This window comes from Gavia stellata, chromosome 3, assembly GCF_030936135.1.
Source record: "Gavia stellata isolate bGavSte3 chromosome 3, bGavSte3.hap2, whole genome shotgun sequence".
NCBI classification, from domain to species: domain Eukaryota; kingdom Metazoa; phylum Chordata; class Aves; order Gaviiformes; family Gaviidae; genus Gavia; species Gavia stellata.
In genome coordinates this window covers 35,056,335-35,071,521 of record NC_082596.1, presented here as the reverse complement: position 1 = coordinate 35,071,521, position 15,187 = coordinate 35,056,335, and the positions used below count along the sequence as shown (strand labels likewise).

The 15,187-nt window shown below is 38.8% G+C and overlaps 1 protein-coding gene across 1 annotated transcript in view; it reads left to right on the top strand.

Annotated features, from left to right (window-relative positions):
• CRISPLD1 (cysteine rich secretory protein LCCL domain containing 1) overlaps positions 1-15,187 on the top strand; it is a 48,727-nt gene that overhangs the window by 14,078 nt on the left and 19,462 nt on the right. Inside the window, exons 3-4 of the mRNA XM_059836228.1 lie at positions 13,867-13,985; positions 14,113-14,245. Of these exons, the coding sequence (XP_059692211.1) occupies positions 13,867-13,985; positions 14,113-14,245 (252 nt within the window). The remainder of the gene's footprint in view (positions 1-13,866; positions 13,986-14,112; positions 14,246-15,187) is intronic.

The following is a 15,187-nucleotide window of genomic DNA, read 5'->3' as shown; positions in this document are numbered from 1 at the left end:
TTGCAACCCAGTTTAAAAGATCAGCGTTGTTTCCTGTCTGCTGGCTTCATGAACGGGAATGTTTTAGGTAGTAGATCTGTGTGAACTCTCAGAAATGCAGCAGAAATAGCATAAATAATCATGATACTCAAATGATATGCAAGTTGTTTTCCAAAGCTTAAACAGGAAGACACTAGATAAAGTATACAACCCTACTGAGACTGTAAGGCTGAAGTATGTAGAGCTAAATGTTTTCTTTTACTGTAAAATAGAAGCTTGCAGGGGCTGGAAGTTTAGCCAATGCTCCTGCTGTACATAGTGGCTCAAATACAAGTTTGAAATAGCATTTTTACTGTGTGGCTATACTGTTTGGGATAGCAGAAGCATCTGAGCTATAGACCATGCCAACTTGTCAGTGGTAAACTATTCAGAGTAGATAATGAAATCAAGTCTAGGGCAGCACTGAGCCTTGAACTAAGGGTTGTTGTGTGTGGATGAACTATACCATGGGAGGAACACGCTTCACAGCAATGGTATCTAAAAAGTTAATGTAGACCATTTCTGTCACACAAGAGGATGGATACAAGAGTAAAAGGGAAGTGGTTATGCTGGTAACTTTCTTGGATGGCTAAAAAGCTGGTTTCCAGCGTCTGGATCTTCTGTTCTGAAATGTACATGTTTCATTAGAAGAAAAGATTGTTTGTCATAGAGAGGGGTGTTACTTGAGAACTTAGTCATGTCTGCATGACCTAAGGGTTTTAGAAAGAGTACATTTGGCAAGGTTAAAAGCTAAGAGAATATCTTGATTAAGTATTCGATAACACTTGCTTGAGGAAGTCTGCCTTGCAGGATGTTGGTTTTGAGTATCAGCAAACTCTATATTACCTATGCCTGTTCTTTTTTTTTTTTTTTGTTTTTTGGTCCTCTCTTCCTGAATTTGGAAATTTTTATATCAAAAACTGAAGCACAATGAGCATCTCTAACATTAAGATCAGCATCGCTTCACTACCATTCAGCAGTCTCTGCCAAATGTTTCAGTTTTTCATTTTGTTCAACAAAGGACAGACATGCTCTTGTGAATGCCACAAAAAATATTAGAATAACAAAACCATTATTTGTTTTTATAAAGGAAGGTCTCTATTAATGAATCTGTCCACCACTTGGAACTAGACCAGTAGGCAATAATGGAGGAGGGAGGAACATCATCCTTTGCCTTCATAAGGACCTAGATGTCTAAAGTTGTTTGTTCCTGCAGTCTTCAGGAATATGTGTGTACTCAACGCTCCAGCCGTCAGCTATCAGCGTAACACTACCCAAATCCCTTTGGCTGTTAGCACCATTTAATGTACCAGATGTCTAAATCAGTTGTGTGAATCAGAAGAAATGTATACCTGTATGCTCTCAGAGCAAATGTAGACTTGTGACAATACCATCATCTGTAGCTGAATTAAAATAGTCTTTTTTTAATTATGTATTCCATCCTTAAAGCAGATGTTTACAAAAATCTTAAGAAAATTTTCAAAGAGATTAAACATCAGATATGGGCTGGAATATAAGAGATTAATGTCTTTCTAGTTGAAGCCAGGTCCATAAACTTGTAAAACTGGTACATGACTTGTAAAAGCCATGTACGTGACTTGTAAAAGTTGATAAAGTCAAAGTCTGCAGAACTGCAGTTGTAAAAAAGTTAATTTGTTAGACACAAACAGTTATCTGTGAAAGCTGAAATTAAGAAAGATTCAATGCCTAAGTGTAATATAGAAAAGAGGTAAGATAACGGGAGCAAGTTTTCACAGACTGAAATTTCAAAGGGTGATCACTCATTATTTCCTGGAGTTTTGGTGCACAATTATTTATGTATGCAGAAGGTTAGAAAGCACTGAACCAAAGGCCATCTTGAAAATTTTACTCTGGGAAAAATGTAGTTTATGAGCCAGAAAGCTGTATTTGTCATGATAACCCCGTGTTCAGTAGCATCAGGGAAGGAACTACAGCACTGAAGAGATTGTGGAGCACAAAATGGTACCATTTTCTTAGACTTGAGTATGTATTGATTTGCACTTGTCTTGCCCTCTTACGTCCGAAGCAGAAAAAAACAATGTGCATTTCTCAAGCTGTGTGCAGTTGTGAACTTGATCTGTATGAGAGGGAAGGGAAGAGAGGTACGTAACTTGGTAGCTACAACCACTTTGACGTCGTGACTGCTGATGGACGAGAGGGTGAAAAACCTCTTTATTTTCTCCCAATCTCTGCAGTAGCACTGTGTCTTCCTGTTGCTAGGTAACATATTTTGGTCTTTATAATTAGCATCACTGAGTGATCTTCTCTTGGTAGTAAAAAATGCAAGAAGTATTTGGAAAGTAGAAGGACATTTTTCAATTTAAGACATGCTAGCAACTCCTTTTACATTTGTTGCTACTCTAACAGAGTTCTGTGAAACAAAAGGAATAGCTTCAAGTAGGTTTGTGTTGCTGAGCAGTTGGTGATAAGGTCAGTGTTTACCTGTCTCTCTATCTCAGTGTAGAAAGCCAACCCTGATGATGGTCCCTTATCCAAAAGGTAGACCACATGCAGTTTTCTGACAATGTGAGCAATACTTTTTCTTTGTAAACAGGTTGAATTACCTTGCACGTAGTACCGAACTATTGCTGGTCAAAATGCTTGTCAGACCTAGGAATCAGCTGCCTAGTCTTACAGGATGTGATTTTAACTACACAGCTCCTGTTACTACTTATCAATTGCTACAATTTAATTATACGTAGATTCAGGCTATACAGCCCACCCCTATTGGAATGAATCCCACTCTAATAAGAAAACTATTACATCATGAAAATTTAAAAAGATTGTTAAAACAAGTTCAAGAAAGTGGAAGAAAGACTTTAATTACTGCCCATCATGATACAGAGGAAATACACATCCTGTAAGACTAACAAAGTTGTCCACCATTTGATCATCTACTTGTACAAGATCACATTGAGATCTCAGACAAACACATCCCATACCCCTGTAAATTATGATGGTTCTTAGGGTCTCGTTGGGATGCACCTCAAAGTGACAAACATTTTGTTCACTGTCAAGACAAATATCTTGCCCTTTGATGGTGTTTCCTTCACAAATAAATCCTTGTTGGTCTCGTACGATACAGGCCTCGACATCAATAGTTTGCCACTTATTCCTTATTTTCATAGCCCATACCCTATGTCCTAGGGGATAAAGTACAGTTCCATGGTAATTTAATCCTAGTGCAACAATTGGGTATATGTTATACACTAAAGCTTTGTATATTGTCAGTACAAAAGCTGTAGCTGTGTTGTTAGTAGGGTCAAAGGTAAAATTAACCAAATGCCACCGTTTGAATTATATTGAAGGGATACCGACAAACGTCCTTTCTTTTACATATTGTGCTACCTGTTGTATTGACAGAGTCCCAGACAGAATCATTTTTGACAGTAATTTGGGTCTGGAGAGGAGGTGGGTTACTTACTTTAAGGAGTCTACAACCTATCTGGACCTCCTTTCCTTTCTCAATCATCCAGGTATAGACCAATTCTATCCCATACAGTTGGTCGCAGTGTCATGTTATTATTACATATTGCCACAGTTGCCAAATTCAACCCTTTCCCGAGCTTCCCGTATACCCAAAATAAGCGTTTGTCCAAGGCCACTCCCAACAGTGGTTACAGTTCAGCAGAGTCATAAGAATCCATATCACCGCTTTCGAATGCGAAGCTTCAATGGTCCCATAGATGTCGATTCCCATTGTGGCTTAGGGGCTTTCTTTACTCTGGTATGATGCACCCACGAGGTCTGCTCTTTAATCTTGATCGCTGTATGGGATGTCAGCAGCACCTGGAAGGGGCCTTCCCATTTCTGTTTCAGAGGTGAATCTGTAAAGGACTTCACATACACATAATCACCAGGTTTAATATCATGCACTGGCCCATCAAGACCTCGGGCTCTGGTTCCTAAAAAAACAAGTTTCTCTATCTCCCGAAGTTGTTTTTGCAGGCTTATCATATAATTAGATAAGGTTTCATCTCCAGTCTGAGTTGATATTCCTGCCTGTACAATATAGGGCCTCCCGTACAGTATTTCAAAAGGGCTCAACCCTTCTTTAGTTCTGGGTTTTGTTCTAATCCTCAGGAGTGCCAAATATAATGATTGTGGCCAAGACAATCCAGCCTCCTGCCCCAATTTTACAATCTGTAACTTAATTAAGTGGTTCATCTTTTCCACTTGACCACTTGCTTGTGGCCTATATGAGGTATGTAACTGCCAATCTATTCCCAAGAGTTTACTAACTTGCTGAACAATTTTTGCAATGAAATGTGATCCTCTATCTGAGGAGATTGTTGCAGGAATTCCAAATCTCAGTATTATTTCTTGTAATAGTGCTTTAGTTACTTCTCTAGCCTTATTAGTTCGGCAAGGGAATGCTTCTGGCCAGCCTGAAAAGGTGTCTGTTAGAACCAGCAGATATCGAAACCCCCCTTTTCTTGGAAGTTCTGAGAAATCAATTTGCTACTGCTGCCCTGGATAGTTTCCTTTCCCTATCTGTCCAAGCTGGACTTTAGGGCTTACCTTAGGATTATTTTTCAAACATATTTCACACTGCTGTGTCACTTGTTTAACAGTGGTGTAGAGGTTCCAGGCAACTATACACTGACTCAAATGTTTATACAAGGCCTCAGCTCCCCAATGGGATTTCCTGTGTTCTGCTATAACTATGGCCCACAGTAACGCAAATGGGATTATTATTTTGCCCTGCAGAGTCTTTGCCCACTTACCTTTCTCTACTTCTCCCCCTACGTCTTCAACTAATTTCTGATCTTCTTTGGAATACCTGGATTCACAATCAATTTGTATTTTACCGTCTGGGACCAAAGACTGCACCTCTAATTCACCTTTCTCAGCTGCTCTTTTGGCTTCTCAGTCTGCCATAGCATTGCCCAATTCTTGAGCGGTATCTCCTTTCTGATGAGCCTTGCAATGCATGATAGTCACTTTTTCAGGTTGCTGTACTGCTTCCAGGAGCCTAAGAATTTTTTCAGCATGTTTTATATGTTTCCCTTGGGTGGATAGGAGTCCTCTTTCTTTCCATATGGCTCCATGGGCATGGACTACCCCAAAAGCATATTTGGAGTCTGTCCAGATATTAATCTTTCGTGTCTTTGGCTAGTTCCAACGCTCGGGTTAAAGCGATTATTTCTGCTTTTTGTGCCGAAGTATTTGGGGCAAGGGCTGCGGATTCTGTTACCTGATTCACGGTGGTTATTGCATACCCTGCTCTGCGGACGCCTTGTCGAACAAAGCTACTTCCATCTGTGTACCAGGAATCCTCAGCGTCTTCCAGTGGCTCCTCCTTTAGATCTGGTCGGCTGGAATAGACCGCTTCAGTCGTCCAGGCAGTCATGTGATACCGGTTCTCCTGTGGTTCCACTGAGGAAAGTTGCTGGATTGACAATATTAGTAACAATTATTTCCACATCATCCTGTTCCACCAGAACAGCTTGATATTTAAGGAATCTCTGTGGTGAGAGCCAATGCCCCCCTTTTATCTCTAATACTGTGGATACAGTATGAGATGTCAGCACTGTAATCTTTTGGCCCAATGTAAATTTACGTGCTTCTTGAATATTTAACACCAATGCTGCTACCGCCCTTAAGCAGCTAGGCCAACCTTTACTTACTTCATCAAGTTCTCTGGAGAAATACGCCACTGCTCTTCTATATGGTCCCAAGTTTTGGGCTAGGATTCCCAGAGCTATTCCCTGTTTCTCATGGGAGAACAACCAGAACATCTTAGTAATATCTGGTAACCCCAAGGCAGGGGCTTCCATTAATTTCCTTTTCAGCTGCTGAAATGCTCTTTCTGCTTCGCCATTCCAGGTGAGGTCTTTTGGATTAGATTTCAACAGTTTATAGAGTGGTCTTACCGAGAGTCCATAGTTATAGATCCATAGACGACACCATCCCGTCATCCCTAAAAACGTACGGAGTTCCTTAGTTGTCTGTGGTCGAGGAGTTTAGCAGATGGCCTCCTTTCTTGCTGTTCCTAGGGTCCTTTGGCCAGCAGTTATCTCGTACCAGAGGTAAGTTACCTGCTGCTGAGCTATTTGGGCTTTCTGTGGAGAGACTCGATAGCCATTAAGTCCAAGGAAATTCAGCAGACTGACTGTCCATAGTATACATAGTTTTTTTGTTTTAGTGGCTATCAAGAGATCATCTACATATTGTAACATTATTCCATCTCCATGTGGTCACTCCCACTGTTCCAAGTCTTTGGCTAGTTGGTTCCCAAAAAGAGTGAGGCTATTTTTAAACCCCTGTGGTAACACAGTCCACGTTAATTGTGTCTTTCTCCCAGAGTCCGGGTTTTCCCACTCGAATGCAAACAGCAACTGGCTCTCTGGACTCAAAGGTAGAGAAAAGAAGGCGTCTTTTAGGTCCAATACAGTAAACCAGGCCAATTCAAGTGTCAATTTAGTTAATAATGTATATGGGTTTGCCACGACAGGATGCAGATCCTCAACAATTTTATTAATAGCTCTGAGGTCCTGTACTATTCGATAATTACCATCTGGCTTTTTGACAGGTAAAATGTGAGTGTTATATTCCGATTCACACTCTGTTAGTAGCCCATATTTGATAAACCGGTTGATTATTGGTCGGATTCCTTCCCTATCTTCAGTTCTGAGGGGATATTGCTTAATTCTTACAGGCCGCGCCCCTGATCTGAGCCTGACCATTATTGGGGAGGCATTTTTTTGCTTTTCCTGGTATTTCTGAGGCCCATACCCCTGGATATACTTGGTTCTGGATTTCATCAGATATTTCTGAGCTAACAGGAGTATCTATGAGGGCCAGACTCAGAAGTTCAATTAGCTGGTCATCCCCCACTTGAAGCTCTATTTTTGCTTTCTCAAATTTTATTTCCGCTTTTAGTTGTTCCAGTAAGTCTCGCCCCAATAGACGTTTTGGTGAGTTAGGCATATATAAGAATTTGTGTATTCCCAATTGTTTTCCCAATCTAAATTTAAGAGGCTTTGAAAAGTACGCCTTTTCACTTTGGCCAGTAGCTCCTTTACTGTTACAAAATCATCATCCGTAGGTGTTAAAGCTTGGTTAATAGGTTTCATCTTGAGAAAAAAAAATAAAATCAAGGACAGGGTCTGCCCTTTCTCTGTGATTCTGAGCAGCTGGGCTGCTGCGTCTGAGAAGCACCTTTGAGGCGGGAGGGGCCCCCTTGGGCACACACCACGCAGCACCGCGCTCGGGCCTCGTCACAGCGGTTTTACTGGGCTCCAGCTCCCTCCCCAGCCGGGGGAGGCTGCGGGACCGTTTCCCTGCTTCCACCCCATCTGGGAAACGCGGTACCGGCTCCCCCTCAAAAACAACATCAGTTGCAACAAGGTATTATAATTCAAGGTTCCCTTAAAGGGCCATTTCTCCTCATCATTTTTATTAAAGTCTTTCTGCTCACGATTCCTCCTGGCAGCTCTCCTATCTCCTTCCAGTGAGCTAAAATACAGCCTAGAAGGCTCCTTTTCAATATTCCGCCACTTTGTTTACCTCCCATAATGAACACCCTGCCCGCAGGGGCTTATTCCTCAGCCTAAGAATACAACCGGATTGAATTGACAACAATAATACCTTGTCCAAGGCAAAAGATGCAAGGACGTACTCGCCCCACAGCGAATGCACCTAAATTCAAGACAATTGTCAAAAGGAAATACTGTACTTATGACACTCCAAACACAGCACAAACAAACAAGCAACACCAATGGCAAATCAGACAGGCACTCCACGCCAAATAAACCCGTCACTATTCTGTTCTACGTTTCCCCCCCACACATACCAGCGACATTTTTACTGATTCCTTATACCTTTTATATTTCCACAAAGCACCTGCTTCCTTGACACTCACTATGCCAAAAATCATCTCGTCCCCAAACTGTACTCAAACGTTCTGTTTACAACCAAAACATTCAAAAACATATTCGGTTGCATGAAAAAATCCTGATATCTGTGTATAAGACAATAAGGGTTAACAATCAGTTCGATTAACACAGTCTGTCATACACTTCGTCCGTCTCTGGCCGCTTTCCTTGCGGAGAACTCGGAACCGTGGATCAGGACTCCGCACTCGCCCCGCAATCCGACAGCGTCTCACTCACTCAAACACTCACCCAACTTACAACAACTTACAACAACATTAATTGTATATAATGAAGCACTTTTCACAGAATACACGGTACCGGGAACAAAACTTCTTAAGTATATAGACTGTAATGACTATCATAAAATACCAATTATAGCCACAATAATATAAATTTCAGTTCCCATGGGTTATAATAGTTGATCCAAATGATAGCAGCCCCGCGTACTTCCCTTAATCAGGGATTCCCGCGTTCAGGTAGCTATCCCATACTCCCCGCAATTTCAGCAGAGAGCACTCCCGCGTACTTCCCTATACAGGGATTCCCACGTCCTCACTACTGGATTCGAATCCCTCCTGGGGCGAGCACCAATGCTCTTTACCTCGCGTAGGACGTCTCCTCACGACTTACAGGTTCCCCTTCCTGAACATACCTGGTCCGCTGATGGTCCTTGTCTGCCCCTGCAGTGATCGGGCGAGCGAGGGAGGTCCTCCGAGAAATCTCGGGGCGCGCCAAGGATGTCCCCCTCTCAGCCGGTCCTGCAGCCGGGCAGAGAGGGTCCCTTCGTGGTCGCCAAAATCGACACGCGGAAACAAACTTCACAACTCACACAGAGTTATAAAGCAGGCATGTTTATTGCGGTGCCGGGTGCAAGGGGATTTCTCCACAAAGCTTGCACACAGGGTTAAAATCATGACAGGTATTTAAAACAGTTAACAAAGTTAGTTACGCCTACTGGTGCTACTCCTTAATAACTATTGGTTAATACTTTTCTTACTTCATCTTAAACTTACAGTTCTCTCTTAATTCACCACGCATGCTCAGAGAGTAGGGGGCTAAATTGGGTTGGGGCTTCTCTAGCTGGGAGGTGTGTTTTTTAGTATTAAAATGAGATTATAATGAGACAGGTTAACTCTAGGGCACTATTTTGGCAGTCTTTTCTATTTTTCTACGATTCGTCCTTGCGCTAATCATTATTGCTAGTTAGCAGAGAGTCAGTGAAGACAATCTTTATCAGCAGAGAGTCAGTGGAGACAGTCTTTATCTCTAATATGTCTAAGTAGCAGGTGCAGCTGTTACAAAGTATCTTCTCTACACTTTTCTTTCTAACTTTTAACCCTTGTTTCTCACGATGCCCTGTAACAGTAACTGTAGAAATGACCTTTAAAATTACCTTTAAGCTAACTTACTCTGTGTTAGCTGTGATATGGGATTCCAGTCTATCAGATTTCTTCTACAAGTTTTTTAATTTGTTTTGAGAAATTCCGTACCTGTTCATAATGTTATTAACACCTGTGTAAAATTTTTGTATCACTGCAGTAGTCAGATGTAAATTTAAGATAAAGTCTTCTCAAGAATTGCATCAGAAATTAGGATATCAGTTTCCCATTTTTTTATTAAAAATAGAGTGATCCTGGAGACTGAGGAAAAACTTACTCATTTCTACATTGTGGTTTGGAGTTGTGTTGTATTGCTTCTGTCTTAGTAGGGGTTGGAGACCCAAGTAACTGTGACTTCTAATTCCTTCTACCTTTTTTGCACTGACTTTAGGAGATAATTGGTGTTTTATCCCCTTTTAATTTTCTTTTGGAAGTCTCTGGCAATTAAGAAAGTGACTTGGATCTCTAGGAAATTCTTTGGAACTGGGACATTGGGTCTTGTCTTCCAGAATATTTCATAGATTTGATGTGATTTAGGAGACAGCTGGATGATGAATACTGCAATTAAAGAGATTGTTTCCTGTATGTGATTTACACTTCACAGATTTTTTACCTCTGAATGTGTAATGGTTTTGAGATGTACTCCATCACACACCAAAACAATACTTAAATAATTAAATTGAAGAATAAATTAAGCTATATCTTGGTGATCTACTTGGTGTATCTCCACACTGTGGACTGAGATACCTGAAGTAGCTTTGAAATAACTGGCTCCAGTAACAACAATAGTCATTTATATTTGAGCACATTTGAACTCAAATGTAGTCTTGATGAAGAAGCAATATTAAGTTCTACTGTAGGTCAATATTTCTTCATGACCTCCTTCTCATCCAAAAAAAGCCCGGATCAAACTAAACGTTGGCTGGCATGATAATAGGCAGTGTTTTCTGACAATAAACTGTTATAGCTATAGGTGCATGATATCCATGCCAGGTAGTTTTTGTACATGGCTTTAGAAATAAGGGATTTAGGTGTTAAAGGTTGAGAAACAAATGAATGAGTCCTTTCTTCTATGGCACACACAATTTCCTGAACAGCTGACTGTTCTGGAGTGACTTTATAGTGTGGTACATGCATCAGGGAGAAAAGCAAGATATGTGGCATCATTTGCTGCAAACTCAAAATATATATCCAGGGTTTTTGACATCTGATTCATTCCAGATATCTCATAACATTTTGAAGTTGAGGTTATCTGTTGATTGATCAGCCTACCATACATTCGGTTTAGGCAGTATAATTGGGTGAATTCAATCCTTACACAGCAGCAACTATTTACTGTTAGATTTCTGATTATTTTTATCATAAAACTTTTTATTCACTACTTCTAATCAACATTTTAGTGATTAAATTGAAATAAAAATTAATGAGTATAAAATGTATGCTGTGAAATTTTATAGCATATTTTTGATATTTTTTGTGGTTGTATTTAAATTCTGATTTATGAGACAGTTCCCATGAGACAGTATCACAGACATTTTATAAAGGTACTGAAATATGAATTACTCAAGTTTTAAAAATCATATTCTTTCTCCAGTGTTATAAAGGTCAGATTGCTAAAGCTGTTTTTAGAGAACAGTTGAAAACTGAATAAATGATGTGAAGATATTTTATATAAAAATTTACCATGCTAATTAAGAAAATGTATCTCATTAGGCTCAATAATTACTATCTTAGTACATTTTAAAGATTTCTTATTTCTTTGACACACTAATAAATGACAATTATCTAGCTTGTTAATGCTAGTTAGAATACTTTTGAATTTTTGATTAGAGAAAGGAAAATTGAAAAATTTCAATTGAAACAATTTGTTTTTAATCCTCTAATTATTTGTTTTCAATGAAAACTGTTAAAAATTGTGATTAGTTCAAGTCTAAGTTCCCTATGACTTCATTCCCTTCTGTTCCTCTCATGATTGTCATGAACTGATGACTCTGTGGAGTTTCTGTCATTAGACCTGTCATTATGATTGACATGGAAGGGCAGTGACCAAGGAAGGCTGATGTTATCACTGTCTTAGAGGACTCCAGAGCAAAATCATAAATGAAACTGCTTCAAGGAAACTGCACTATGATGAGGCTCACTTCACCATAAACAGTAGCAAATAAAAACCCTGGAAAGCACCAATGGGACAGATTTAAACTCTACCATTAAAAGAAATAGGGTGATTACCTCATGATGAGCCTAAAGATATGACCTCTTGCCCTTAATTAATTGTGCAGATTCCTCTCTGAGATAATCTTGCTCACAAAAACCCATTCTTGTGGGAGAGTGGAGCTGGTTCTCTAGCTCATATACCAACCTTTCCTGGAGTCAGGAATGACTGTGCAATGAGCAAAAATATCCAAGCATCCCAAGCTCCTCATTGCTGATATTGTCTCCTGCGCTATGCTACCTGCAAAGAGCTTCACTGCATCCCATCTGCTCAGCCATGAAGATTATTTCTTTGCTGTAGCTAAGGTTGTGGCCTAGAAGTGTGCCTATCTCTGGCTAGGCAAGCAGGGGGGAGTGAAGACGATATTTGGATGAAGGCAGAAAAACAGTTAAAAAAAGAAGGAACTTTTTTGAAGACAGTGTCTAATCTCAAAAATACCTTGGAGTGAGGGTGTTTATCTGTCAGGAGTATTAATGATGAATTTAAGTTTTTCATCAAAAGGCTATTCTTGCAGAGTTCTGGGTGGCTTTGTCATGCATAGCTACCATCAGTCTTTAAAAGCAAATTTTGTTAAAGTTAACTACTTCACAAGCTTAAGGAATTGATTCAAGCAGCTACTATTGACTACCTAGCTCTGATCTTCCAAAAATCATTATTTCACTTAAAATAGCTGCATAAAATATTTTGAAACTTGCATGGAGAAAAAAAAAAAACCACAACAGTACAATTCCTTTAATGATGACTGCTGTTTTCAGAGTTCAAAATGTGGAGGCATGCTTTGCAAGAGAATATATTGTGCATTTGTTTTAAAATGTTAGTCTCGTGATTCCATTGTAGAATGATGAAGCAATTGTACTACAATATATAAGAAAAAAATATGTATGTGGAAGAAGAGTGTTAATCTTTGTTTTTTACAATGGGTACAATAGGAAGAATAACTATTTATGATGGTGTGACATGGAAAGGGAAGAAAAGATTTACACAAACTATCATATAAAACTTTCTTATTTAAGATTAGAATATTTTTTATGAAGAATAGAGAATGTTATGGCTTATGACATTGAAATACAGGCCCAGTAGGGTGAGTAGAAAATTCCTACTGTTTTCTAAAGTCAGTGGGTTTTGTATTCATATGTGGGTTAAAAGCTTTATTCTGTCATTATTGTAGTGTTAGAGTAATTCTGTCAAAATAAATGTTGCATGTCAAAATCAAGAGAAAAATAAATCCTAGCACATGGAATTTGTCTGTTATATTTCTGTATTCTTTGTCTGTGTTAAGGAGTTTTTTACCTTTAAGCTGTGCCAAAAATTTGTAGACTTGATCTCCAGTGTCTGCGTGGGAATTTGGGTTTGGAAATACTCAAAGAAACTTAGTCTGAAATTTTGATGAAATAATTGTGCTTCTATCAAGAAATGTGTTTCCTTTCTGGAAATATTTCAGTTTCCTAACCTGAGTGTTGGTATCAGAGAGCCAGATAACTGCAAACTACTTCTGCAACTATCAGGAGATTTTAAAAGTCAAGCAATGGTATGGATACTTTGCACAAGAGGGACCACTTTGAGCAAACCCCAGCTTAACACAGTAAAAACTATGCATACACAGTATGGTATAATTTCTTTCAAGAAGAGTAGGTTTTAGTATTCTTTTGAAAGAAAGAAACTTGCATTTGCCTTTCAGCTACAAGCCTATTCTTCCATGTCCCTTAAAGAATAAAAAATAAGGACAAACAATTGTGATAATAATTTATAATCTTTTTCTTTAACTTGTCCTAAGCATGCCTCTTACTAACATGAATGCCTCCTTTTTTGCAAACCTAGCCATAAAACCAATGAATGACAACCTTACTCTAGTTTTCATATTTTGTGTTGCACTGTGTATTATTTCAACAAAAGCTGATTATAGAAAAGCGAGAGAAAAGCACTTTCATTTCAAATAAACTATTGGTTTAGAGGAAATAAAGCCTTATGTTGAAAGTGTTGGATAATACCCTTTTGGCTAAGAAAAGTGCCTATTACTAAAAAGAAATCTCACAAGACAGAAAATGCACTTAATTTAGCTTGGAAAGTTGAACTAAGCCTTTTAGTTTCATATTTGTCTTTTATTCACTGCAGTGTGGCTGCACATGCTTTTAAAGAGAATGCTGTGCAGGGATTAAAACTTCTTTTTTCTCTTGGTGAAAACTTTTTTTTGTTACGTATCACAAACGGGGCATAAAATTGTCAAGTCTTGCTTTTTTCTTTAGTCTTCTGCCCAGTAGCTTTAAAAATGGACAATCCTTTTTTTTTTTTTTTAAATAAGAGATACTAACCAAGTGTTTCTAAGATGATGTCCCTTTCTTTTTCTTTCAAATTTCAGACGTGGGACACAGAACTGGAGAGATCTGCAGAGTCGTGGGCTGAAACCTGTCTATGGGAGCATGGGCCTGCAAGCCTTCTTCCATCAATTGGGCAGAATTTGGGGGCACACTGGGGAAGGTAGTTTAAGATACTGTTTTATACTAGATATGTGGGGTTTTTTAAACCTAACAAAATTTGCATAAAGGTACAATGATAGAAGCTACAACTTTTGAATGATCTAATAGACTGCTACTGGCTTTCATAGGTACAGACCTCCAACATTTCATGTCCAAGCATGGTATGATGAAGTGAGAGATTTCACGTATCCCCATCCTCATGAATGCAACCCATATTGTCCTTACAAATGCTCTGGTCCTGTTTGTACACATTACACACAGGTATGTAGGTGGGTTTGGTTTTTGTCAGCTATGGAAAAGAGTGGTTAAGACCTCCAGTTAGTTTGCTGTGTGACACGTAAAACATACTAATCTTGCAGTATATACCGTAGCACTAAAGCACAAAAGGGGCTTGTTGTCATTAGACTCCATAGTTTCAAACATTGGCTGCTGGTGACATAGAGTAGGGTTGTCATACAAATCTTTAGATTTCATCCTCATAAATATCGCTTCCTTAACAGGATTAAGGAAAAAGCTTACAAAACCCAGTACTGAGTGTTACTGCTCAGTGCCCTTTGTATAATCTAATCTCTGTGCTGGTATGCTGGTAGTCCTTTCTGTAATATGCTGAAGAAACAGCACATTTTTAAAAAAGAGGTTTTCTTAAGTGAATTCCTCAGATCAAACAACAGTTTTTAACATGTTGCTTTAACTTCAGCAAGATTTTGAAATTGCGTAAGAACTAATTTATTTGGTACTTGTGAAATCTGTGTATCTAGCCTGAATTTTTCCAGAGGGGAACAGTCATGTTTTCAGTGAATGGGAAATGTGGGATCCTCAGATTATACCTGGATTTTAGTATAATATTCATAATAATATTAGAAAACTTCAAAATTATTAGTTTTTAAACATTTATTTTGTTTGTTTATGAGCACAATTGTATCTAATTTTAAGACAGAATTACCTCCATATTCTTATTTACCATTTCTGTAAAAATACCTATAATTACACTTATCCATTACATGCAAGATCTACAATACATATATTTAGTTCTTTGTGGTACTAATTCTTCACAGTACCTATCTCTTTCAACTCCTAAATCCTTTTGGAACTACGCAGCTGGCTTATCGTGAATTAATACAAGTTTAGCGCCTGTCATATTTGTCTAATTTGAATGTTCCAGCCTTTGTCATTCAGATTATTTTGAGATCTGCAATGAAAACA